At 46.3% G+C, this 23,673-nt stretch overlaps 1 protein-coding gene across 1 annotated transcript in view; it reads right to left on the bottom strand.

Moving 5' to 3' along the window:
- dnah6 (dynein, axonemal, heavy chain 6) overlaps positions 1 to 23,673 on the bottom strand; it is a 47,894-nt gene that overhangs the window by 13,525 nt on the left and 10,696 nt on the right. The window contains exons 20-60 of the mRNA XM_062517888.1: positions 23,176 to 23,331; positions 22,700 to 22,750; positions 22,344 to 22,436; positions 22,010 to 22,129; positions 21,495 to 21,675; positions 20,927 to 21,023; positions 20,322 to 20,535; positions 19,762 to 19,926; positions 19,296 to 19,406; positions 19,018 to 19,143; positions 18,415 to 18,570; positions 17,561 to 17,722; positions 16,825 to 16,962; positions 16,259 to 16,426; positions 15,661 to 15,809; positions 15,037 to 15,144; positions 13,767 to 14,322; positions 13,112 to 13,234; positions 12,662 to 12,844; positions 11,931 to 12,074; positions 11,279 to 11,500; positions 10,778 to 10,922; positions 10,467 to 10,624; positions 10,004 to 10,135; positions 9,065 to 9,236; positions 8,334 to 8,480; positions 7,925 to 7,998; positions 7,569 to 7,723; positions 7,031 to 7,262; positions 6,322 to 6,474; positions 6,060 to 6,200; positions 5,125 to 5,367; positions 4,314 to 4,481; positions 3,533 to 3,768; positions 2,751 to 3,012; positions 2,245 to 2,368; positions 1,744 to 1,940; positions 1,182 to 1,385; positions 735 to 860; positions 329 to 493; positions 167 to 234 (exon numbers count right to left, since the gene is read on the bottom strand). Of these exons, the coding sequence (XP_062373872.1) occupies positions 167 to 234; positions 329 to 493; positions 735 to 860; positions 1,182 to 1,385; positions 1,744 to 1,940; positions 2,245 to 2,368; positions 2,751 to 3,012; positions 3,533 to 3,768; positions 4,314 to 4,481; positions 5,125 to 5,367; positions 6,060 to 6,200; positions 6,322 to 6,474; positions 7,031 to 7,262; positions 7,569 to 7,723; positions 7,925 to 7,998; positions 8,334 to 8,480; positions 9,065 to 9,236; positions 10,004 to 10,135; positions 10,467 to 10,624; positions 10,778 to 10,922; positions 11,279 to 11,500; positions 11,931 to 12,074; positions 12,662 to 12,844; positions 13,112 to 13,234; positions 13,767 to 14,322; positions 15,037 to 15,144; positions 15,661 to 15,809; positions 16,259 to 16,426; positions 16,825 to 16,962; positions 17,561 to 17,722; positions 18,415 to 18,570; positions 19,018 to 19,143; positions 19,296 to 19,406; positions 19,762 to 19,926; positions 20,322 to 20,535; positions 20,927 to 21,023; positions 21,495 to 21,675; positions 22,010 to 22,129; positions 22,344 to 22,436; positions 22,700 to 22,750; positions 23,176 to 23,331 (6,725 nt within the window). The remainder of the gene's footprint in view (positions 1 to 166; positions 235 to 328; positions 494 to 734; positions 861 to 1,181; positions 1,386 to 1,743; positions 1,941 to 2,244; positions 2,369 to 2,750; positions 3,013 to 3,532; positions 3,769 to 4,313; positions 4,482 to 5,124; positions 5,368 to 6,059; positions 6,201 to 6,321; positions 6,475 to 7,030; positions 7,263 to 7,568; positions 7,724 to 7,924; positions 7,999 to 8,333; positions 8,481 to 9,064; positions 9,237 to 10,003; positions 10,136 to 10,466; positions 10,625 to 10,777; positions 10,923 to 11,278; positions 11,501 to 11,930; positions 12,075 to 12,661; positions 12,845 to 13,111; positions 13,235 to 13,766; positions 14,323 to 15,036; positions 15,145 to 15,660; positions 15,810 to 16,258; positions 16,427 to 16,824; positions 16,963 to 17,560; positions 17,723 to 18,414; positions 18,571 to 19,017; positions 19,144 to 19,295; positions 19,407 to 19,761; positions 19,927 to 20,321; positions 20,536 to 20,926; positions 21,024 to 21,494; positions 21,676 to 22,009; positions 22,130 to 22,343; positions 22,437 to 22,699; positions 22,751 to 23,175; positions 23,332 to 23,673) is intronic.

Below are 23,673 nucleotides of genomic sequence, written 5' to 3'. Positions count from 1 at the left end.
TGTGTGTGTGTATGTGTGTGTGTGTGTGTGTGTGTGTGTGTGTGTGTGTGTGTGTGTGTGTGTGTGTGTGTGTGTGTGTGGTGGGTGGGTGGGTGGGTGGGTGGGTGGGTGGGTGTTTGTGGGTGTGGGTATGGGTATGTACAGTATGACGAAGTGTTAGGCTGACCTTAGAAGCTGGTCCTCTAAGCCTGACTTGGTCACAGTGAAGTTGATGATGGTCACTTTGATGCAGACCTGAGGGGCGAGATCACCATCATAACCTGATCCTCTTTTGCCTCTTCTACACATACACACACACACACACACACACACACACACATTGACACACCTCTGGAAGGTAGTGAGGATTGGCCATCTTGGTGGTCATGTAGAAGCGGAAGTTTTTGTCGTAGTCGATGTCCGAGTCTCCGAGGCGGATGAGAGTTCTGCCCCCAGTCACAAAGGTCTGCTTCAGCAGGATCGGCTCCAGCGCTGGGTCCAGGGTCTCCTTCAGCTACACACACACACACACACACACACACACACACACACACACACACACACACACACACACACACACACACACACACACACACACACAAATACACACACACACAAATCAGCACAAATTTTTGTATGCAAAATCTGCTATGCATAGCATTGACACAACACTTGTTAAACTAATCAAAGTCTGCCTATGAAATTTGAAACATAACACAGAGGGTATTTGCATGGGGTCAAAGGTCGCGGCTGACCTCCTCCAGTAGGACGGGCATGCCCATGCGGATGGCATTCTCCAGCGTCCGCAGGAAGCCCGAGTCCGTTAGCTTGATGACCTTCAGGCCGTTCACCGTCTCCTTCGACCGAATCCAGCGGTTAGCCTAAGGGTCAGAGTCAAAGACCATAGTCAGCCTTCACCAACCAGGATTAATGTTGAGTGGAAGTAGACACAGTTACTGTAATGGTACTGTTACATATCTACATATCATATTCTGTTACGCTGAAATACACTGTTCTTCAGATGTGCAACCCAGCAATATTCAATGAATCAATAATAATTTAAGAGCTGAAAAAGAAAATACTAAATTCTAAGCTACTCAGTGCATGGAGCTTGTAGAATGATCTAATGCCTATTAGCAGATATTATTGTATTTTAACAAATGTTAGAGCCCTGTGATTCAACGTTGTTTCCGTGGAGATACCTGGTCCTGAGGGTCAATCATTAACGGCCAGCGACGTCCGCGGGTCACCAAGATGCCGTTCTCCGTGGAGACGGTGTCCCTTGGCAACCCCTCAGCGTTCCACTGGCGGATCTCGTACGGGTCCCCCAGGATGTTGATCAGACTGAAGTTATCGCTAATAGTGATGCCCAGCTCCTGGCAACGCGCTATCCACTGGTCAATCAGCTACGCAGCACAGGGGCAGTTACACACACACACACACACAGTGAGGGAGAGGCAGGAAATCCTTAACTACAGTATCTCAGCGTCTGTTATAATAGGATTATTATAATAGAACAGCTAGTTTCCCTTAAAATGACATTACCTGACATTTATTTTTGCATAATTTAGCAATAAAGTCTATTAAAATCTTTTCTCTTCCATTCAAAAATGAAATTAAAAAGATTTCAGCAATAAAAGGATCAATTAAATAAAAATAACAATAATACAACAATACAAATGAATATGCAACAGTTATACAATCAACAAAGTTTAAACTTTACAGCCATGTGCAAAACATGTATTCTAGAGGCGCCTACAGTACCAGCTGTCTGTAGTGGGAGGTGAAGGCGCCGTAGTAGGCCACGCAGGCGGCAGCGATGAAGACGTTGCCGGTGACGTTGTTGATCTCCTGCTCAAAGTAGGCGATGCTCTCCTCCCAGCGCACCTGCTCATCGCCCAGAGCCGCCGTCAGCTTCCCAGAGCGGCCCAGACGAGTCTCCGTCAGAGCCATGGTTTTGGCTTAACACACACACACACACACACACATACAGATAGATACACACACACACACACACACACACACACACACAGATAGATACACACACACACACACACACACACACACACACACACACACACACACACACACACATATCACAGGTAAACATTTACACATCAAGATTTTTTTTCATTTATATCCAGTCTAACAAATCACAGGGTCATTCAATTACTATGAAATTGATTGAAAAAAACACTCACAGATCTGACCTCTTTGGCTCTACCCGAGACTAACAAAATCAAAATGTCATTCTCTCTCTCTCACCCAGTCCTTCTTTTTCGGCCACGCTGCTATCAAACTGGTCCTGCAGGACTTTAATTTGGTCCTCCACCTCTTGCAGCTTCATCTGTTTCTCTTTGAGGGTGACCATCGTCGCATCCAACTCTGCCTGCCCAACACAACACAACCCAGCACATCATGTTAGTCCCTGCAGTGCAGTATCTTCATATTAACACACTAACATCTCAACGCATCTGATAAATTAAATACACTATATAGTCTACTCTATAGTCTAGTATAGTATGGTATAATGTAGCATAGTATAATGTGGTATAGAATAGTGCAATATAGCTTAGTATAGTATAGAATAGTATAGTATAACATTATATAGCATAGCTTAGTAGCATAGCATAATAAGCACCCATACTACATACAGCACACTACACCGTATACTAAACGAAAATGATTCACATTTCAAGTCCACCTGTCTTGTGTACTGTAAATCACATAAAGACGTTTGATACAGTTGAGGCCGGAGGGTCATGTGGTACCTGTGCAGCGGCCAGCTTCTTCCTCTTGGGCTCCACCTCTCGCACCACCCTGGAGTACAGGTCCATGGCGCGCACCCACATGCACATGGAGCGGCACGCCCTGGACACCTTCTCCACCTTCTCCGGCACAAAGTCCGGGTTGTTGACGTACTTGGCCAGCTTCTGCAGGAGCTGCGGCTTGATGTTGTCCTTGTCGTACTCCATCAGCTTCCTCAGGAAGTAGGAGTCACCCAGCACCTGCTTTGCACTCGCCCAGTCAGTCCTGAGAGAGAGAGAGAGAGAGAGAGAGACAGAGAGAGAGACAGAGAGAGAGACAGAGAGAGAGAGAGAGAGAGAGAGAGAGAGAGAGAGAGAGAGAGAGAGAGTGAGAGTGAGAGAGACAGAGAGAGAGAGACAGAGAGACAGAAAAACAGCCATACTGTGAGCATGGAATCGACTAGAATAGCTAAAGGCAGTAGAGGAGAAGACGTTTGTAGCTTAGCTAAAGGCACACTACAGTACACTTCTACAGGAGTAAACTTCTAGAGGAGTAAAACTTCTTCTCCTCTACATCAGTAGAGCAGAAGAAGTTTAAAATCGTATATCTTATTTTTGCTTATTTATTTAAAACGGTTCGTATACTTTCATTAACATACTCATTTAAATAAACCATGTCCATGTAACCCATAGTTAGCCATACAAGCTAGTTTTCATCCTCGGTCCCTGCAGGTTGCTGTTGAAACGTAACCAGTAAAGATAACCAGGTGTTCCCCAGGTGTAGTGGCGGAGCCGAGGAGACTAACTTGGAGTTGAGCAGTATGCACACGGCCTCCATCACGGTCATGACCAGGTCCGGGGGCTTGGTGAACACGCGGATCTCGGAGATGTCGGCTTTGTCCAGCGCGTTCAGGGCAGTGTTGGCGCTGTCCAGGGCGGGCAGAGCCTCGTCCAGGTCCCGCTGGGCGTCGTTGGCGATGGCCTGCGTGTCCTCCGCCTTCACCTTGGCCAGGGCCTCGTCCTCTTTCACCACACGGCGCACCTGAGACGGACAGACACGCGGAGATGGACACACACGTGGGGGCAGTTACAGGGACGCGTGAACGAAGACAGGACACAATGACTCCACTCAAAGTGACCTGAAATACAGCAATTTAATCTCCGCATATAAGCAGCATTGTGTATAAGCCGCAGGACAGTGTTTTATTTAAGTTAAAAGAAACAAAACCATATTAACACCATATTAATTGCCTCCCTGTACTCCTCTTATAGCTTGCAAAATCAATGTATAAGCCGCGGCTAATAGTGGGGAAATTACGGTATAGTAAGGATATTTGGAACAATATTTGGGTGGTTGCACAAATATGGCTGTGCAACCCTTGATTAAATGAATGGCTTTAGCATTCATCCATTGTCCAGTTATATGCAGTATATTTGGGGCGATGATTGTGGAAGTGCCATTTGAGAGTGGAATCTCCCTGCTAAATGTTCTGTCCACACCTAATGTTGTGTGTGGACATACTGGACACGTAACTATTGTCCACAGCAGCCTGTGAGCGTGCTTAGTGGACGCGTGGAGGGACGCACCTCGTCAGCTTTCTCCTGGTCCACGGCCAGCTTCTCCATGAGAGCGTTGACGTCGATGGACTTCTGCTTGAGCACGGGCTCCAGGGCGGACAGGTCGATCTTCATCTTCTCCACCAGCACGTTGGTCTCCAGCAGTTTGGTCAGACCGTTGCTCACGCGGTCACGAGCCTACATTCAACCACAGAGCAGTCCTCCATTAAACCACTGGTGGTCCTCCACTAAAGCCAATGGTGGACAAACTTTCCATTGTTGACTGCAGCTACAGAAGTGTCTGTGTGTGTGTGTGTGTCCGTCCTCTCTCACCATCACCAGCTCCTGCCTCTTCTTGCCCAGCATGGCCAGGTAGAGGTTGATGAGTAAATGTGTGTGTGTGTGTGTGTGTGTGTGTGTGTGTGTGTGTGTGTGTGTGTGTGTGTGTCTTCTCTCACCATCACCAGCTCCTGCCTCTTCTTGCCCAGCATGGCCAGGTAGAGGTTGATGAGTAAATGACTGTCTGTGTGTGTGTGTGTGTGTGTGTGTGTGTGTGTGTGTGTGTGTGTGTGTGTGTGTGTGTGTGTGTGTCCTCTCTCACCATCACCAGCTCCTGCCTCTTCTTGCCCAGCATGGCCAGGTAGAGGTTGATGAGTAAATGTGTGTGTGTGTGTGTGTGTGTGTGTGTGTGTGTGTGTGTGTGTCTTCTCTCACCATCACCAGCTCCTGCCTCTTCTTGCCCAGCATGGCCAGGTAGAGGTTGATGAGTAAATGACTGTGTGTGTGTGTGTGTGTGTGTCTGTGTGTGTGTGTGTGTGTGTGTGTGTGTGTCCTCTCTCACCATCACCAGCTCCTGCCTCTTCTTGCCCAGCATGGCCAGATAGAGGTTGATGAGCTCCAGGTAGGAGGTGGGCGTGGTGTAGTAGCGGCGGCGCAGCTCCGAGTAGAAGCGCTCGGCCATCTCGGTCACGCTCACGTGGATCTCCACGCACATCTCCGTCAGGCTCTGCTTCATCTCCTCGCTGCCCAGCTCCACGCTCTGGAAGAAGGTCTGAGACACAGACAGCAGGGCCTCCCGCGGCCACTAGGGACAGAGGTGGAGAGAGAGAGAGAGAGAGAGAGAGATAGAGAGAGAAGAGGAAGAGAGAGAGAGAGGAATGTGATGACATTTGTTTTGCTCTATCCAACTTTCCCCCTTTGAATCATCTTTGACTTCTTCTTGTGAATGCTGTAAATTGCAACACACATACTGTAATCCACATTTGATTTGAATGATGATGCCATTTGAATGAAAGTGACTTCCAAGATAAAAAAAGACAGACAGTACTGGAAAAAGAAAAACAGAGGAAGAGAGAGAGAAAAAAAAGATAGACAGAAGAAGGAAGTACAGAGAGAGAGAGAGGAGCGGTGAGTTGGTAACGAAGAGGGAGAGGCAAGCAGAGGCTATGAAAACAGTGAAGAACAGAAGCCTGCTAACAACAACACCATAAAAATAACTCAAAGGAAATATCCAGGGAGGCCCTCACAAACAACACAAAACAAACAAGGACTTTTTATTGCGAAAGAACGGCTAATACAACTGAACAGACTCCCGAGAGATTGCGTTAGCCGTGGGTCAAACACAGTAGCAACAGACAACGAGAAATTACATAAGTGACAGAATCCTCACGAGGAGGAGTACAACTGGAAGGGAGAATCAGAGGGAGAATTAGAGAATGAGAGATCGGAGATTAGAGGCAGATTGTTTGTGTTTTGTTTTGTGTGCGGACTGCGGACCTGCACAAACCAGTCGATGGTGCAGCAGTTGACCAGCGAGGGGAACATACGGCAGCGCGACCGGAAGGCATCGCCCACGGGACTCATGCACAGCACGATGTGCAGCTTCTCACGCACGCGCTGGATAAAGAACTGGAACACCTGTACACACACACACACACAGAGATAAAGACACACACACACATACTTGAATGTAACTGAGGCACTGAATGATACCCAACCCAATGGCATGGCCAGTCCTGATGCCGTATGATGTGCCCACCTCGTCCCGGTTGCCCTCTGGGATGCCCGCCTCCTTGGCCTTGGGCCGCGTGGCGGCCAGCACCTGCTCCAGCTCGTCCTTCTCAAACAGGTTGGGCACCTCGCCCGAGTTCAGCATGTTGTTGACGTCCTCCAGAAACTCCTCCACCACGATCTACAGCAGCATCGGGCAACGAACAAGACCGCCTCAATCACAGACCTGTCTACATCTCAGTCTGCTGAAAGCTAAAGTACTCAATAAATCATGTGAACTATAATACTCTCTCCCCGATAAGGATGTGAAGTATAGGCCTCGTGCCTTACATTACCAAATGATCAAATGACCAATACGTGAACTACCAAAACACATCCGTGACTGCACTGACCTGTCCAGATTCAAATCGTATCTATAACGTCACCTTTTCAGAACTGCATACAACATGTAGACATGTTATACCATCTTGATTTATGTTTTTTGTGCTTTTATCTATTGTTTTTCTCTATGATTATTTGAACCTGCCTTAACCTGTTTACAACGTAAAGAGTCTATGAGTATTTAGAAATGCACTCTAGAAATTCAATTATTTATTTAACAAAATATTATAATCACTATTAATATTATTATCATTATCATTATTATAGAAACTGAGTGTAATGACAGAAAGTAAATAATGGGAGTTGATGTGAAGGCAGTTGTGCGTTGTGGCGTGTGAGTGCGATTCGGTCCCCACTTGTGTGTCGGTGAACAGGAAGACCATGTTCTGTCCCTCCACGCCGGCCATCTTGTAGAGCTTGCGCAGGTCCTCGTGGAAGCTGTCGTAGTTGTAGCCGCGGCTCAGCTCGATCTGGAAGCAGCGGTAGCCGCACATGTGGGCTGCCAGGCGGGTGAGAGACTGCTTGCCTGTGCCACCCACGCCAACCAGCAGGGCATTGCCACGCTCTTGGCGAATCATTCGAGCAATCCTATTGGACAAGATCAAAAAGAAATGAAAAGAAATAAAAGAAAGGAGAAAAGACAGAACATAAAGAAGAAAGAAAAATACATTTCCACATAACGCTTCCACATGGAATTGAATTGAATTATCTCTGGTGCCCAATGAACTGCCTTTGTGTTTGGAATGTGCTATATAAATAAACTTATCTTAAAAACACACTTGCATAAAATTGAACAGACTTCCAAGAGATAGTGTTTGCAGTGGGTCAAACACAGTAGCAGTAGACAAAGAGAAATGACATTTTGTTGTTTCAAACTCAGTGATAGACATTCACCTAGACACATGTTCTACAGCATCCTGAAAGAAGACAAGCTTGGTCTCCTTGGAGAAGGTCATGTTGTAATCATCTAGGTAGTCTTGTAGAACATTCCGGATCTTTTCCATGTCTGTTAGGTCCTCATAGAGCCGATCGGCCTTCTCTGCTCCCACCTGTGGACCACATTTCACCACCTCAGACAATCAGAACTCAGCGGGCCCAAATAAACACCAGGATCAATCCATCTCTCTCTCTGATGGACTAGACTGGACAAAGTCATTACAAGGTTATCTGCTGTCTCACCGATCCAATTAGATAACAAGGCGAGTGAAATGTTTACATATGCTTGGCAGAGCGATGTAGGGGTGAAGTACCTTGATGAAATCTCCGAAGATGATGGGCTTTTTGACAAAATAATCAGGCTCAAGGTTAAGTCCAAAATATTTACCTGGCAAATAAAAGGGAGAGATTAATCTTGATGATGAACTTTTGATTACCAACTCCCACAGGGTGAGCAGCCGACTAAAAATGGAAGGCTGAAGGAGGGCTGAGCAAAACTATTGACTTTGTTTTCAAGTGTGAAATGAGAGGGAAGAGGGTGATAAATTGAGTTTTAAAAAGTAAAAAAAATAATTCAATTCAATTCAATAATAACAACCACAACAACAACACATTACATTTGTTTAGCACTTTTCCCAAATGTACCCAAAGCACTGAATAACATCTCAACTGTAACATTTCAGCTGAGTTCATCTTGAGCTGAGGGAGAGAGTGTGATCTTACTGGCCATCTCTGAGATCATGGTGTTGAAGTAGGTCTTGTCCTCGTTGTTGATGAGGCGGTCGTGGAACACCCTCTGACACTCGTGACAGAACAGCCGGAAGGTCTGGGTCTGGTCGCGCACCGAGCTGGCCTCGCACTGCAACATCCCTGACCACCACCACAACACACAACCCACAAGCCTGTTAGTCTATGGCTGCTTCTCAACATGCCTCCTCGATGCTCGATCCTCGAGGGGCGTTCCCACTGATCTATAACTAACACTGGATAGACTATCCCACTGTTTTCGCCCCATCATTCTCAGTGAGGATCGAGGCCAGAGGAGCGAGGGAGGACGTATAAAAGCCCAAATGAGAGGCACCCTATGTATTGGATGCTGAGTGTGTGATTGTATCATTGTGTCATCAAGACGATGATTATTCAAGGCAAATTACAAGACTGAGGGTGACCATTATCGTCAGACCTAGCCGCCGACTGCTTGTCTTATCACATCAAGATGAAAATTGCTTTGAATCTGTCTGGTGACCCTCCCTCTCCCTCCAGCGTCTCTCTGTCTGTGTCTGTCTGGCACAGCAGACGGTATATTTATCTCACGACAGGTCACCACATCATCATTTTCAACCGCAGAGATAATTAATATATATTTTTCAAAATGAACATTGTACGTGAGTGTCTGTGTTTGTGCGTCTGGGGTGTGTGTGTGTGTGTGTGTGTGTGTGTGACCTGTCCCTTACCCTGCACACACTTGGACAGGTCCCTGAGGTTGAAGACGTAGTGGGACTTGGCCGGGGTGGGCAGCAGGTCGACGCTCATGCGGTGGTAGATCTCCACGGCCGCGTCCACCACGCTGCCCGCACACTGCTTGACCGCCGACGGGAAGTCGCTCAGGAAACCGCCCAGGATCGCCTGAGACGCGGAGGACACAGAGCAGCGATGAGATGGGGGCGCTGTGGCGCAACAGGCTACAGCGTTCATGCCACGAACGAGTCCGAGTGCCCACGGGGACCCAGGTTCGAGTCCGACCTGTGGTCATTTACCGATCCCACCCCATCTCTCTCTCCCACTTGTTTCCTGTCTCACTCTTCACTGTCCTCTGAATAAAGGTAAAAAAGCCCCAAACTTTATACTTTAAAAAAAGAGCAGAGATAAGATCACACAGCTCTGTATTTCTACAGCAGTGAGAGAGCTGCAGGACGACTACAGAGGGTAGTTATCATGGTTATGAGTGACATTTATGAGATAGCCATTCAAACTGAACTGTATTAGAGTGCAGGTCTGTTATGGGTGGGTCTGCGCTCTCTGGCAATAAAACCAGTGAAGTTGGTGGAACTAGCACCAGTTCATCACTTTTAGGAGCTATAGGCTAACGTTAATGTGACACGCCGGATTTGAAATGTTTTTGAATATTAATATGATTATGATTTAGCATAATAGCCTAGGAGCAGAGGATTATAATGATGTGTGACTTGGAACATCTGGTGTGTGTGTGCGACGTGCGTGTCTGTGTTAGTGAGTGTGACCAACTGACCTTTATGTGTGCATATGTGTGTGTGTGTGTGTGTGTGTGTGTGTGTGTGTGTGTGTGTGTGTATGTCTGTGTCTGGACCTCACAATAGTAAAAAAAAGGGGTTGAGCAACGTGTGTGTGTGTGTGTGTGTGTGTGTGTGTGTGACCTTGAAGATCTGTTTGAGACTGTGCTCTGAGGGGGTGGGCAGGCACAGCATACTGAAGTGGCGGATGAAGCGCGGGGTCACGGGGTTGCGCCCACCACCAGGGGGCGCACACGCAGCAGCGATGGTCATGTCCTGCAGGCACACAGCAACACAACCGGTCGGTCAAGCCAACCGACACCGCACACTGTGAGAACGGTATTTAGAAGAAAATGAATAACTGAATAAAAGATAGATAGATAGATAGATAGATAGATAGATAGATAGATAGATAGATATGTCGGTAGATAGATGACTTATTACTGAATTAATATCTATTACATACATAATATGTATGTCATAGATATTAACTACTGATTATTGTTCAAGGAGAAAAGACAGAATTTCAATATCATTCCACCTTTTTCAGTTCTCTGCCACTGAATTTGCCCAGGCACAACACCTGAAAGGCTGGACACCTGGGTACCTGTATCTCTTTCCAGAAGAACTTCTCTCGGTCGTAGAAGCCCCTGAAGTCCTGGAACTGACGCAGAAGCTCAATGGGCGGCTGGGAGCCATAGCTGTCCAGTTTGGGCATGTTCAGGTCGTCCACAAAAATCACTATCTTCTTATTGACCGGAGCACCTGAGATGAACAAGGCAGGTAAGGGAGAGAGAGCAGAAACGAAATGGTTTGTTTCTATATGTTAATAGGCCCCTTACAAGAACTCTCTTGTTTCTGGATCTGTGGCCGATTCCTTTTATTATATTATATATTCTATATTTTCATTGGGCCCACCAAGAATGTTCTTCCTCTTCTTCTCCAGCTTGGACTCGATCATCTCCTGGGTGCGGGCCGAGGAGGTCTGGGCAGAGAAGTTGATGTAGACTGGCATGTAGCCGGCATCCTGGATATTGTTCAGGAGCCCACGAGCCACCACTGACTACACAGCACAGGGACAGACAGACAGACAGACAGACAGACAGACAGGGAGAGGGAGAGGGAGAGAGAGAGAGAGAGAGAGAGAGACACACACACAGAGAGAGAGAGAGAGATACACAGAGAAAGAGAGAGACGGACAAAAGAGAAGGGAGATGGGGAGAAGGAAGAGAGGAGGGTCAACAGAGCGATTCAAAGCAATTTCCTTCTTGATATGATAAGATAAGCATTCGGCCCATAAGTCTGATGATAACTGTCAGTCACAAAGCCATGGCCTCACTTCCTGTTTCAGTATACATTTCAAATAACTTTCATTACACACACACATACACACACACACCCACACACGAGCACACACACCTTCCCAACTCCAGTGATGCCTGTGAAGAGGACGGAGTGGTTGATGGACAGCAGCTTCTCCATCAGGTAGCCGTAGCGCACGGTGTCCGTGGTGGGCACCAGCATCTCGAAGAAGGGCGTCTCGCTGTTGTACTTGAAGCTGGGGATGATGCGCTCCCACGGCTCCAGACGCTTGTTGTCAAAGTCCATATACACACTCCACAGATCCCCAGAACTGGGCAGCTGAGAGAGAGAGAGAGAGAGCGAGAGAGAGAGAGAGAGGGAGAAAGGGAGAGAGAGGGAGAAAGAGACGAAAGAGTGTGAGAGAGAGAGAGAGAGAGAGAGAGGGGGAGAAAGGGAGAAAGGGAGAACAAGAGGAAAGAGTGGGAGAGTGGGAGAGAGAGAGAGAGAGAATTCATTAAAATTTCAATCAAACTCTAAATCAGTGCAATAAAATGACAGCCACACATACTTTCTATAATTTATTGTGGATGGGACAGGTGTTAATTATTAAGGTTTGTATAAAACAATGAACAGTATCTCTGTCAATCTCATATTGTTTTTGCTTGGATTGTTTGCTGTTGTTATTAATTTGAAAATTAATAAAACTATTCCTTCTGCAGTGTGTGTGTGTGTGTGTGTATGTCTGTGTGTGCCTGCCTGTGTGGTTTACCTTAGCGTCGTTGTTATCATCAAATTGCTGCCTGACGAAGCTGTCAAAGGCGTCCCAGTGGCTGTCAGTCAGATTCCCCCCCACGGCCCACAGATAGCAGAACACAAACGTCTGGCACAGCATGCTGTTCAGCTTCTTAGGGTCCTACAACACACACACACACACACACACACACACACGTATGCATTTTATTATCAAGATAATAACAATTGTTCAGAATACACAAAATATACATCACTCATTTCATAAATTATGCGTAAACGTGTAAGTATGCGCCGTTCAGTGATCTTGCAATCCTCTATGTAAACCTGTCATTTTGATAAACTTTAATCAGAATGCAGATTAATTAAACTACTTGTTTCATAATCTATCAGCCTACAGTTGTTCTCTGACATCAGTTCATCCTGAATATACCATCCCAAGATTCATATCAGCAGATCTGTGTAATGGAATTGTTGGCCCATGGACTGAAGACTGTACAATTGTTTGCAGAAACAAACCAACAACCAAAGTGTGTTGTACCTGAACTATGGCTATCGTGTCATGGGACATGTCGCAATATTGATCTGACTAAACAATGTTTGAGCTTAAGGTCTTGCCCATAGTGGCAAATAAGCAAACTGATTGGGCCTAGTTATTAAATAGGTTTTTGTCAGACTTAAAAACGGCACTTTGCTCATCATTCAAATTAGGGCCCATAATGTTAATGGCATGTTAATTCTGGTACATACCGACTTGATGTTTTTTGCTTTGGGTCCCAGCAGCAGCGCCTCCAGCAGGCAGCAGAGGGTAGTGACCTTGCTTATGTCCACCTGGGCCATGGCCTGCACACAGCGCTTATTCACAAACTGCAGGCCCTTCTCCACGTGCAGCTCAAACATGTCCAGCAGGTACGAGAGGATGTCGTTACTCAGCTACACACACACACACACACACACACACACATAAGGGGAAGATGCAATACTTATATCAGCATACTTGAGCAGCTATTCAACTACTGCGTCATTTCATGTAGGAGTACAAAGTCAAGATCTTTTAAGACCAGATCATTACACTTCTTTTTTTCATCTTTATCACGATTATGCAGAGTGTGCTTGTCATCTTTATCACGATTATGCAGAGTGTGCTTGTCATCTTTATCACGATTATGCCGAGTGTGCTTGTAAGGACGAGGGAGTTACTTTCTGAGAGAGCCCTGCCAGCCACGTCTTGACGTAGGGCATCCACTTGAGGTCATCAGCATCGATGTAGACCATCCCACAGCGGCTGACCGTGGCGGGAGAGGCTACGGCCAGATCCTGCACCTACTCCCCCGCACAACCGAGAGAGAGATAGAGAGGGAGGGAGGGAGGGAGAGAGAGAGAGGCATCAACAACGCAGAGAAAAACAATCTGACTTTCAGTCTGATTCTCTCATTATACATATGTCATGGGGTTGAGGTAAACGTTGGTAAATGTTGTGTCAGTCAAAAGGAGAAAAAATAAACAAATAAAAGGCAATATGAATCTGGAATTTTTCAAATAATATAGCAACATACTGTACATCGGTAAATACTGATATGACGTACAGTATGGTCAGACAACATTATGACATGGGAAATGAGTAGACATGATGTTTGCTAGACATAGAAATTAGAAAAACATTAAAAAAAAAGAAAAAGAAAACATATTTATGCACACTCTCATGTTAAATGAGGTTGACCCACTGATCTATAAAGAACAACTGGATAGTGCATCTACGTCATAAACCTGAAGCCTCAGCGCGGCGGTTATTCTTTATAGATCAGTGGGCTGACCCAGGCCGCCCCCCCCCCCCCCCCCTCTCTCTCTCTCTCACCTCGAACACCATGTGGATGGAGGGCGTGAGCTTGATCCTCTCGCTGTTGGCCAGACACAGCATCTTGTTGTCGTCCAGCACCGTGTTCATGTTCTCGATCCACAGCGCGTCCACCGGCCCGTCGCTGATCACCCACTTGTGGTCGTCGCTGTCGTCGTTGACGCCCGCCCGCACGCTCAGCGCCATCAGGCCGTCCTTCCACTCCAGCGTGAGCGGGTTGACCTCGCCGTACAGCTCGCCCATGGTCACCGACTTGGGGTTGAGCACGTACTTCTTGACGGGCACGAAGAACGGGTCCCGGTGGCCGTCGGCGTGCAGCTTCTCGAGGGCGCGCGCCAGCGCGGAGTAGACGGTGGTCTTGCCGCCGCCCGTGGGTCCCACCAGCATGACGCCGTGGCGCACCAGCATGGTCTCGTACAGCTGGATGACCTTGCTGATCATGGCCGGCACGGGCTGGAGCGCGCGCTCGCACAGCGACCACTCGATGGTGGTCTGCAGCACGCCGTAGTCGTGCTCGGGGATGGACACGCCCGGGAAGAGATCGGACAGGATGCCGCTGCGGGTCGCGCACACACACACACACACACACACACACACACACACACACACACACACACACACACACACACACACACAGAGGCATTTCAGTCATTCAAATCTAAAAAGTGACTGGAAGACCAGTATAAGGCCATAGTATATTTCAGTTACACCTGGGTATAAAGATAGTGGAAAATTAGAAAGGAAAACTTCTATTTCATGTGTCTGCTAGCATACTGAGGAAACGAACAGTTGAAATGTTATGCTATGGGACAAGAATTCACAATAAGGTTTTAACTTGTTCATTTGTTTTAAAAAATGTAAATGCATCTGACAAAACACCAGGGGTTTTACAACTTGTAGTTCATGTGAATACATTCCCAAAGGACATAGAAAGTGGCTGAGGCAAAAGGGAAAAAACTAATTTATTCATAATGTTGTTTGCTTCTTTTAGCCTAGTGCCTGAAGACATAATACATTAAATTCGTACATTTTAAAATGTTAAGCCTTAAGGGCTCCTGTTGGAATCCCAGCGTTAATATGCTCAGTAAATATGTATAATTTGATTTATTTCATTTAATTTTTAATAACATCTATTTAAATTTGGATAACCTATCCAGCATTGTAGTAGTAGAAGTAGTAGTAGTAGTAGCAGCAGCAACTGCAATGAATTTCAATGTGACTTGTGTGAGTGTGTTTGTGAGTGGGTGTTGTTTTTTGTGCAGAGACACACCTGAAGAGCTCGGCGTCGTCTGTGAGGAACTTGGGCAGGTTGGAGTCTCGGAGGGCTCGGATCAGGACCACGTCCTCACTCAGGTGGGGGTTGGCCCTCTTCAGAGAGCTGGGGGAACACAGCAGGGAGAAGGTAAACAAACACACACACACACACACACACACACACACACACACACACACACCAGCAGCATGCACACAAAGTCACATACGCACAACAACACACAACAACACACACATACACACACACAGAAAAATGATGCACTCACACATACAAAGGATTCAATCTCCCAGCACAGCGTACTATATATAAATATTGATGATGCCCCACAAGATTATGATGGAGCTGAGGAAATCTTGCTTTTGTTTGTCTATTTATTTATTCCTCATTGTTTATATAGATCTATTCTTCCTCTCTGTTTTCTGCAGCATTCCACCACACATACACACATGCACGCACACACACACACACACACACACACACACTCTCTCTCTCTCACACGCACACACACATACGCACTCTCTCTCTCTCACACACACACACACACACACATACATACACACATCCGCACTCTCTCTCTCACAAACACACACACACACACTCTACGTGGGACGCCCCCCCTACCCTGCCATGACGAGCACGGATTTGACGGCCCTCATGCCGAAGTCGTAGTGGTCCTGCTGGGAGAGCTGCTCGCTGCACAGCTTGTACATCTGAGTCATCTTCCGCGCCAGCGTCTTGCTCGACTCAAAGCCCTCCGAGTACAAGATCACCTGGGCGGCGCCGACACACATCAAAGGGGGCACGGGCACAGACAGAGACGCACAGTGACAACCCAATGACATTCCCTTCACAACAGATGACAGTGACAAGGCTGCAGGACGCATCCCATTTAATTCTACATTCCGTCTGACAGACTAAAAGAAAAAAGCATCCCAAGCACAGTAAACTGAGAGACCATTTGTGGTGTTGGTAAATATTGACTATTATTAAATACGAAATCAAAGTAAACACATATTCCATGCATTCTGTAAAGCAAACCAATACCGATACCGATACCACTACCGATACTGATACCGATACTGTTACCGATACCGATACCGATACCGATATTCATTTAAGAAAAGATGCCATTTTGTTTTACTGATTAAAGTGATATCGGACTAGTACAGTAGTTTAACCTTAGTGACTTCTCTCTCTCTCTCTCTTCCGTTTCTCGTACCTCTGCGATGAGGGCGTAGTTGGGCACCATCATGGCGATGGGTCTGAAGAGCGCCTTCAGGTTGTCGGGCAGCTCCGTGCGCCCAGCGTAGCCGGGGTTCATGGTGATGAAGGCGGCACAGGTCATCACCAGCTTGATCTCACGCCCCTCGAACATGAACCGAGATAACTGCAGGAAAGAAACACACGAGAGGAGGCCACAGTGGCCACATTAATGATGCTGTCATCCAGGAGCACCTGAACACACACACACACACACACACACACACACCCAGGCAACCACAGATATTCACATGCACACACACACACACACACACAGTCAGACACAACAGTAGTCGCACAGAAGTCCAACACTAGTGAAAGAGCTGTGCAGATAATACAGTGAAAACAACAAGTGTGCTTTGGCATAGTCATAAAAGAGGTGTGCAAATAACACTGTTTAGTGTAAAAGAGTTGTGCAGATAACACTGTTTAGAGTAAAAGAGGTGTGCAAATAACACTGTTTAGTGTAAAAAAGTTGTGCAGATAACCCAGTTGAACACAAGCCTAGGAATCCTTGCCATTCACCTTGGCAGCCTTGGCATTCCTGATGGTGATGAGTTGCTGGGCGATGACGGACAGCACCTCGATGTTGATGCGGTTGAACTCGTCGAAGCAGCACCAGGCTCCCGACTGGGCCAGGCCGCTGAAGAACGTGCCCATCATCTGAGCAGGGACACCAGGCACCAACAGTCAAACAGCGCTTACGGCAACTCACCCAGTCCACCAATGAATGAATAATATTCTATCAGTAAACCAACACGAAGGGTTCAGATGCAAAAGCCTCTAAATCCGTCTGACCACTTTCCTTTTAAATGAGCATTTTGTATCAGACTCCTATAAGGTTTCGCCTACAAATCAATATTTCAGACCAGGAAGAGAATGATATTTAGTGAGGTTTGAAGCTTAATTATTGAATTAACTTACACTATATATGAAGAGTATTCACTCACTATCATTATCTCATTTTTGACAAAAGTGGATTTAGAGGCTTTTGCATCTGAACTCATACTTTCTCTGAACATATTCAATGTATGTTTGTGCTATGTTTGCTTTAGGTGTGGAGAGGAAAAGTCCATCTTTTAGTCTAATACTAAGTGTACAACAGTGAGCCATAACAACAGCAGTCAGGAATTGAACCCACAACTTTTCTGGCAAATGTATGCTAGCCCAGTTCCTTAGCGACTACGTTACCATCACCATCAGTCTGTCTGTCTGTCTGTCTGCCTGCGTCTCTGTTTGTCTCTTGGGCACTCCATGTTACCTTGTAGTCGAGTCCGTCGGAGCAGTTGAAGACCACACACTGGATGGCGAGCGCCTTGGCCAGGTCTTTGGTGGTCTCCGTTTTCCCGGTCCCAGCAGGTCCAGCGGGGGCTCCGCCCAGGTCCAGCTGCAGCGCCCCCATCAGGCAGAGGTAGCAACGATCCTGCAGCCACCACAAGCCCAACACACACCACCATTTAACTCTACAGCCACCACAGCCCCAACACACACCACCATTCAACTCCTCAGCCACCACAGCCCCAACACACACCACCATTCAGCTCTTCAGCCACCACAAGCCCAACACAAACCACCATTCAACTCTAAACTTATCTCAATGTGTCTTTAGCAATGACTTGGCTACCGTTTCGTGGCTTCCGCAACAACTAGTGGAGTGAACCCGTTGCCATTGGCAGCCGTTATTATACCTTCGGAGCGGTCATTATGCAAAAATAACTGACCGGTCAAACGTTGGAGAGGCCCATTCAAAGTGAATGGGAGCTCCCTCAACATTCTAGAGAGCCGTATAATAAGTTAAAATAATAGTTTCAAATCAGGTTGATAACACCTACATTAAGCATATTAGTAATAACGATGATAACAACAATATCAATAACAATATCAAATATCAACAATGAAAATAATGAGTTGATGAACAAGATGAGAGATGTACAGTAATTTCCCGCATATAAGCCGCATTGTGTGTAAGCCGCAGGAGAGTGTTTTATGCAAGTTAAAAGAAACAAAACCATATTAATTGCCCCCCTGTATTAACCTCATAGAGGAATAAATTTGGCAAAATCAATGTATAAGCCGCGGCTAATAGTCGGGAAATGACGGTAACTGAGAGGTCACCGTGAGCGGAGTGATGACCAGGCGTGGGCAGGCGCCCAGGTACTCGTAGCCGTAGATGTAGTGGGACAGAGCCATGCGGGCCACACAGTTATCCAGGTCCAGATCCCAGTAGTACCGCAGCTGCCTCTGCCACTCAAAGTTGCTGCTGGAGTCCACCTTCAGGAACACACCCACACGCACACACACACACATAAACACACACATACACAGTCACCACTACCTATTGGCAAATTTATCTGATTATGAAGGTCTTTACAATCATGGTTGAATAACGAAATCAACCAGTTGGGGAACATTTTTTTATGTGATAACTAATGGCATGAAAAGAATATCCTTGGGGCTATTTGTTCATTTCATGAAAGGGACAATGTACAGTCCATCAGACATTTCTCCCCAATAGCTTTTTTTTTTTAATGATCTTTTGCCCATTTTGTGGCTTTCAATAACAAAAACAAAAATAGCTCTTCATGCAAATAGAATTTTATAGCTTCAGATGTGACACAACCACACATAATCTGCAGATTTTAAAGATACAATGCATCCTCATTACAGTGTGTGAATGGACTGAATCGGAAGCGAAACCTTCTCCGTGAATATCTTCACCTTTTGTTTGACCAGGTCCGTGACAATGTCACGCGCGTGCACATCTGTGGTGATCAGAGCCGTGATGATGTTCCGATGCAGGCTGGGAAGGTTGCCACGCACCAGAGCAGCCAGAGAATTCAGCCTCTACATATAGAGATCAACATACACACACACACACACACACACACAAAATCACACACATAAGCACGTATGCATGTATACACACTTTCCTGAAGGCAGTAAATAAAAGACTGAAATAGACTGTGAAATCATATTGAAAGTAGCGGTGAGGGAACCTCAAAGTTTGTCAGCTCAAACTCCTGAAGGGCCTGGAAGTGATCGTGGTCTCCCTCTAAGCAGTTATCCATATCCCTGCACCACATCAACTGAGAGATGGTCAGCACAACCTGCAGCAAAACACCCAGGACAAGAGCACTGTTAGATATAAGTACCAATGCATATAAAACCATACCAATGCACACATCGCCTTCATACAGTACATATTGCTAGAACTTAACCCCCAGAGAAAATCTTCGATACATTCAGCCGTGGCAACTTTCTTGATGAGCTTAATGGAGCAACAGTAGCATTGCCGCCTGACAATCTATCAGGCCAGATGCGAATCCCGAACCCGCCGTTGCAAGTCCGTCTTACTAGATACCAACGAATTCAATGTTTACTTTCCAACTAGTGCTGAATGCTCCAGTATACATCCACTTTCATCTACTGTCATCAGGCCCCACATAGTCTCCCCCTACCCACCTGGGAGGGGTGTCCAGCCACCACCCACTCCTCCCTGGGCTTGCTCTGGTAGTCAGCGATGGCGGCCTTGCTGAGGCGCCGCAGGGAGGAGAACATGCCCTCCTCCACCTTGCCCAGCCAGTCCTCCACATTCCCACGAGCCTTCAGGCCTTTGCCCAGGGAGACCTGCGTGATGGAGATCAGGAAGGAAGAGAGAACTAAATGAATCAACAGAAGGATCCCCACTGAACAATTAAAAAAAATCACCTCATAAGGCTCATGATTGCCCCATCAATAAACAGTGTCAGTCTCATTACACTTAATGGTGTTATGATTTTCAGCAGAGGGATGGCAAAATATGATAGACTGGGCTATTAAATAGCTACCCACACATACATACACACACACACACACACACACACACACACACACACACACACACACACACACACACACACACACACACACACACACACACACGCACACACACACACACACACACACACACATAAAACACAGGCAGACACACACACACAGAAACACTTCTGGGGTGAGCGATGTAGAGGATGAGGCGACTCCACCTTCTCTCCCTCGGGCGAGACCATGGCCAGGATGTCGTTGCTGTAGACTTTCTCTTGCTCCCCTTCTGTAGCCGCGCCGCCCCCTGCTGGCAGCAGAGCGAACTCCAGGCGCTGGATGGCGTCGAAGCACTTCCTCAGATGGGGCTGCACGGCCTGCGGGTTCCGCGTCTGCGCCAGGATCTCCAGCAGCTCGTCGTTGGACAGGAAGTAGAACCTGACGGAGCAACAAACGTCATCGCACAGCAAAGCGAATACTTCAATGCAGAGGTCACAGAAACTTCCAAAAAACAGTGTATGCGACTTTGAAGCATGATAAAAAGGCACAAATGCATTTGTACAACAGGGTTTAAAAATGCAGTTCTGTTATGATATAAAAGACACAAGCACAAAAGAATCCCTAAAGACGAGAGAAAACCATGGCAGAGTTGCCCTCTTAGGAGATAACGTAAATGCACATTATAATACTAAACCATTAGCTTTTTGTTTCTCTATTGCTTTGAGCCTACACAATGAAACAGCTGCCTTCTTTATTCTGCACCATAAAGAAGCTTTCTGAGAGCGTCCCTTAAGGTAATATGAAAAGAAAGTTGCGACAAGTTCCTAACCTGGGGAAGATGACTCTCTTGGACTCCAGATAGGCCTCCAGGCATTTCTGGATCTGCTCCAGAAGGGCATTGTTGTTCTGGAAGATCTCCAGCAGGCCTGGGCAGAGGAGCAAACCATCTTTAATGTCATTAGAGTGACAAACAGTCATTAGCGCTGTGCAAAATTGCAAAATGCAAAATGGGCGTTTTTTGCACTCTCATTAGTGTTGTGTTGAGTAATGCGATGGTGCTAAACAGTGTAGTACACTTTACTTTAAAGGCATCTATCATCATGTCAGAGATATATCACAGAAGAGGAGATTGTAATATGTAGCATGACAGTGTGCATTGTGTGTGTGTGTGTGTGTGTGTGTGTGTGTGTGTGTGTGTGTGTGTGTGTGTGTGTGCGTGTGTGTATGTGTCTGTGTGTGTGTGTGTGTGTGAACATGTGTTTATTTATGAATGCATACAGTATGTGTGTGTACTGTATGTGTCTATTAATGGTAATGTGTATGTGTGTACATGTGTTTATTTCCGAATGTGTGTGTGTGTGTATGTGTGTGTGTGTGTGTGTGTGTGTGTGTCGGACCTGGCTGCGTGGCGGCGCGCAGGGCGTTGGGCAGGCGGTTGACCTTCCTCATGATCTCCTTCCAGGACTTGTCCACCTGCAGGAACATCTTGGCCTCGGCGGGCAGCTGCCTCTGGATGTCCGGCGCGCTGAAGATGCTCTCCAGGTACAGCCAGTTCCTCTGACACGACAGCCACTCGTCCTGGACGGAGAGACGACCACGAAGAGGATGACGAAGATGAAGATGGCAAAGAGAAAGAGAGGACGGGGGGAGAGGGAAGAACAGATTGAGAGAGGGTAGAAAAAGGAGTGGAGTGAGTGAATGAGAGAGAAAAAGAGTCATTAAGAAATGGGTTATGAAAGTAATGAAGTTACAGTGAAGATACAACGGTAGAGGAGGTCCCAGTTCATCCCAATTTATCTTGATGTGTTCTTCTTATTCTTCTTAATTATGAAAATATACACTGAATAATTGGTGTCTATATAAAGAACAAAAGAATTTGGCTCAGATGATGTTTTGGCACAGGTTCCTCTACCAGGGTCTGGTTGAACAGGGCCAGCTGTCTTTGCCATTCGTCCACTCGGGGCTTGATGGGTCCCACGTAGCGAGAGGAGGCCACAGTGGCCACGTTAATGATGCTGTCATCCAGGAGCACCTGAACACACACACACACACACACACACACACACACACACACGTATAAGAAGGCTGTTTGCATATTTGACTAGTGAGTTTTATTTTTAAGATCATACTGTAGAACTGTACTTATGTTGTTATTATACTGTGAAATTGTTAATCCCATGAGACATCTAATCCCATGTTGTGTGGCATATTCTCCTCGTCATGTCTGAGGACGATGTGCAGTTCACCTGAATGTCATCTGTGCCACCGAGGATGAAAACATCTTTGGAGTCACGGTGTGCGAGAACCACAAACTCTGTGGTCTTCCACGAGTCCTCCACCTGTGATACGGTGATAAGAAGAACATTTCAATGGCAAAACAGACCTTTTCTTCACATACACATCCACTTTCACACACACCTATCTGTGCATGCAGACACACACACACACACACACACACACACACACACACAGAAGATAGACAGACAGACAGACAGACAGACACACACAGAGACAGACAGACAGACACAGACACAGACACAGACACACACACACACACAGACACACACACACACACACACAGGTCCTCTCTTCTTGTCCTCACCTTTTTAAGGATAGATTCGAGAGAAGCTTCTCCAGAGGCTTGCCCTGACACCTAGACAAAAGGGAAGAACATTACCCTTCAGTGATCCGTCAGCCATTACCCAGGCCTTTCTCTTTTTGACATAATATATGTAGCCAAGTGAACTGGATCATTTGAAAACCAATATTTGGCCATGGCTGCACAACTGCATTTAAATAAGGAGACAGCACGGCCAGTATTATGTTATCAGCACAAAAGAGATCCCATGCAAATAGATAAGATTTGCTACGATACATTTCCAATGTTTGAAAGAAAGTATATTTTCAATCAGTCGTCAGTGTTCTCTAACCAAACTTCAAAGTGCATAAAATAATATTAAATAAAAGAACTTAAATTGATCTGAACTTTCTGTTCGTAACTCCTTGTTTAACTAAGAGGTATAGTCAAAAACAACTTTGTGAGATGTATATTGAACTGAGCTGCCTGATGGGTCCTACCTCCTGGATCTCCGCGTCGTAGCTGAAGATGTCCAGCTCCTGCAGGGCCTTCAGGGTGAGGGGCTCCTCCAGGAGATTGGACCCCACGATGGCCTCCAGGATCTCCCAGTGGCGCGTCTTCAGAGACGGGTTACGCAGGTTGGTGATCACCGGGAGCTGGTGGGGAGAACAAACACCGACACGCTAATATACATCTACTGGGTACTACTCATCTTATCATAATGCAGCATGCAAACACAAAGATAGATTCATTGTCTATGGATATAAAAACAAAGCAATTAATCAACAAATCACATCTCAGACACCCTTTCTACTGTACCTACACAGAGAAAGTTATGAACTTAAGATAGAATAGAGGATAGATATACAGTGCAAAAATAAACATTACAAAGATTTTTGAGTCTCTCATAGGAAGGAGACTGGAGCACACTGATCTCATTTGCAGTCTTTTACTGGTGCAAACAGAAAGTTTATGAGTCTATCTTCCAACAAAAGGCC

The sequence above is a fragment of the Sardina pilchardus genome, chromosome 17 (genome assembly GCF_963854185.1).
Source record: "Sardina pilchardus chromosome 17, fSarPil1.1, whole genome shotgun sequence".
NCBI classification, from domain to species: Eukaryota; Metazoa; Chordata; class Actinopteri; order Clupeiformes; family Clupeidae; genus Sardina; species Sardina pilchardus.
Note: the sequence above shows the minus strand (reverse complement) of the source record. Positions and strands in the feature narration are given on the sequence as shown.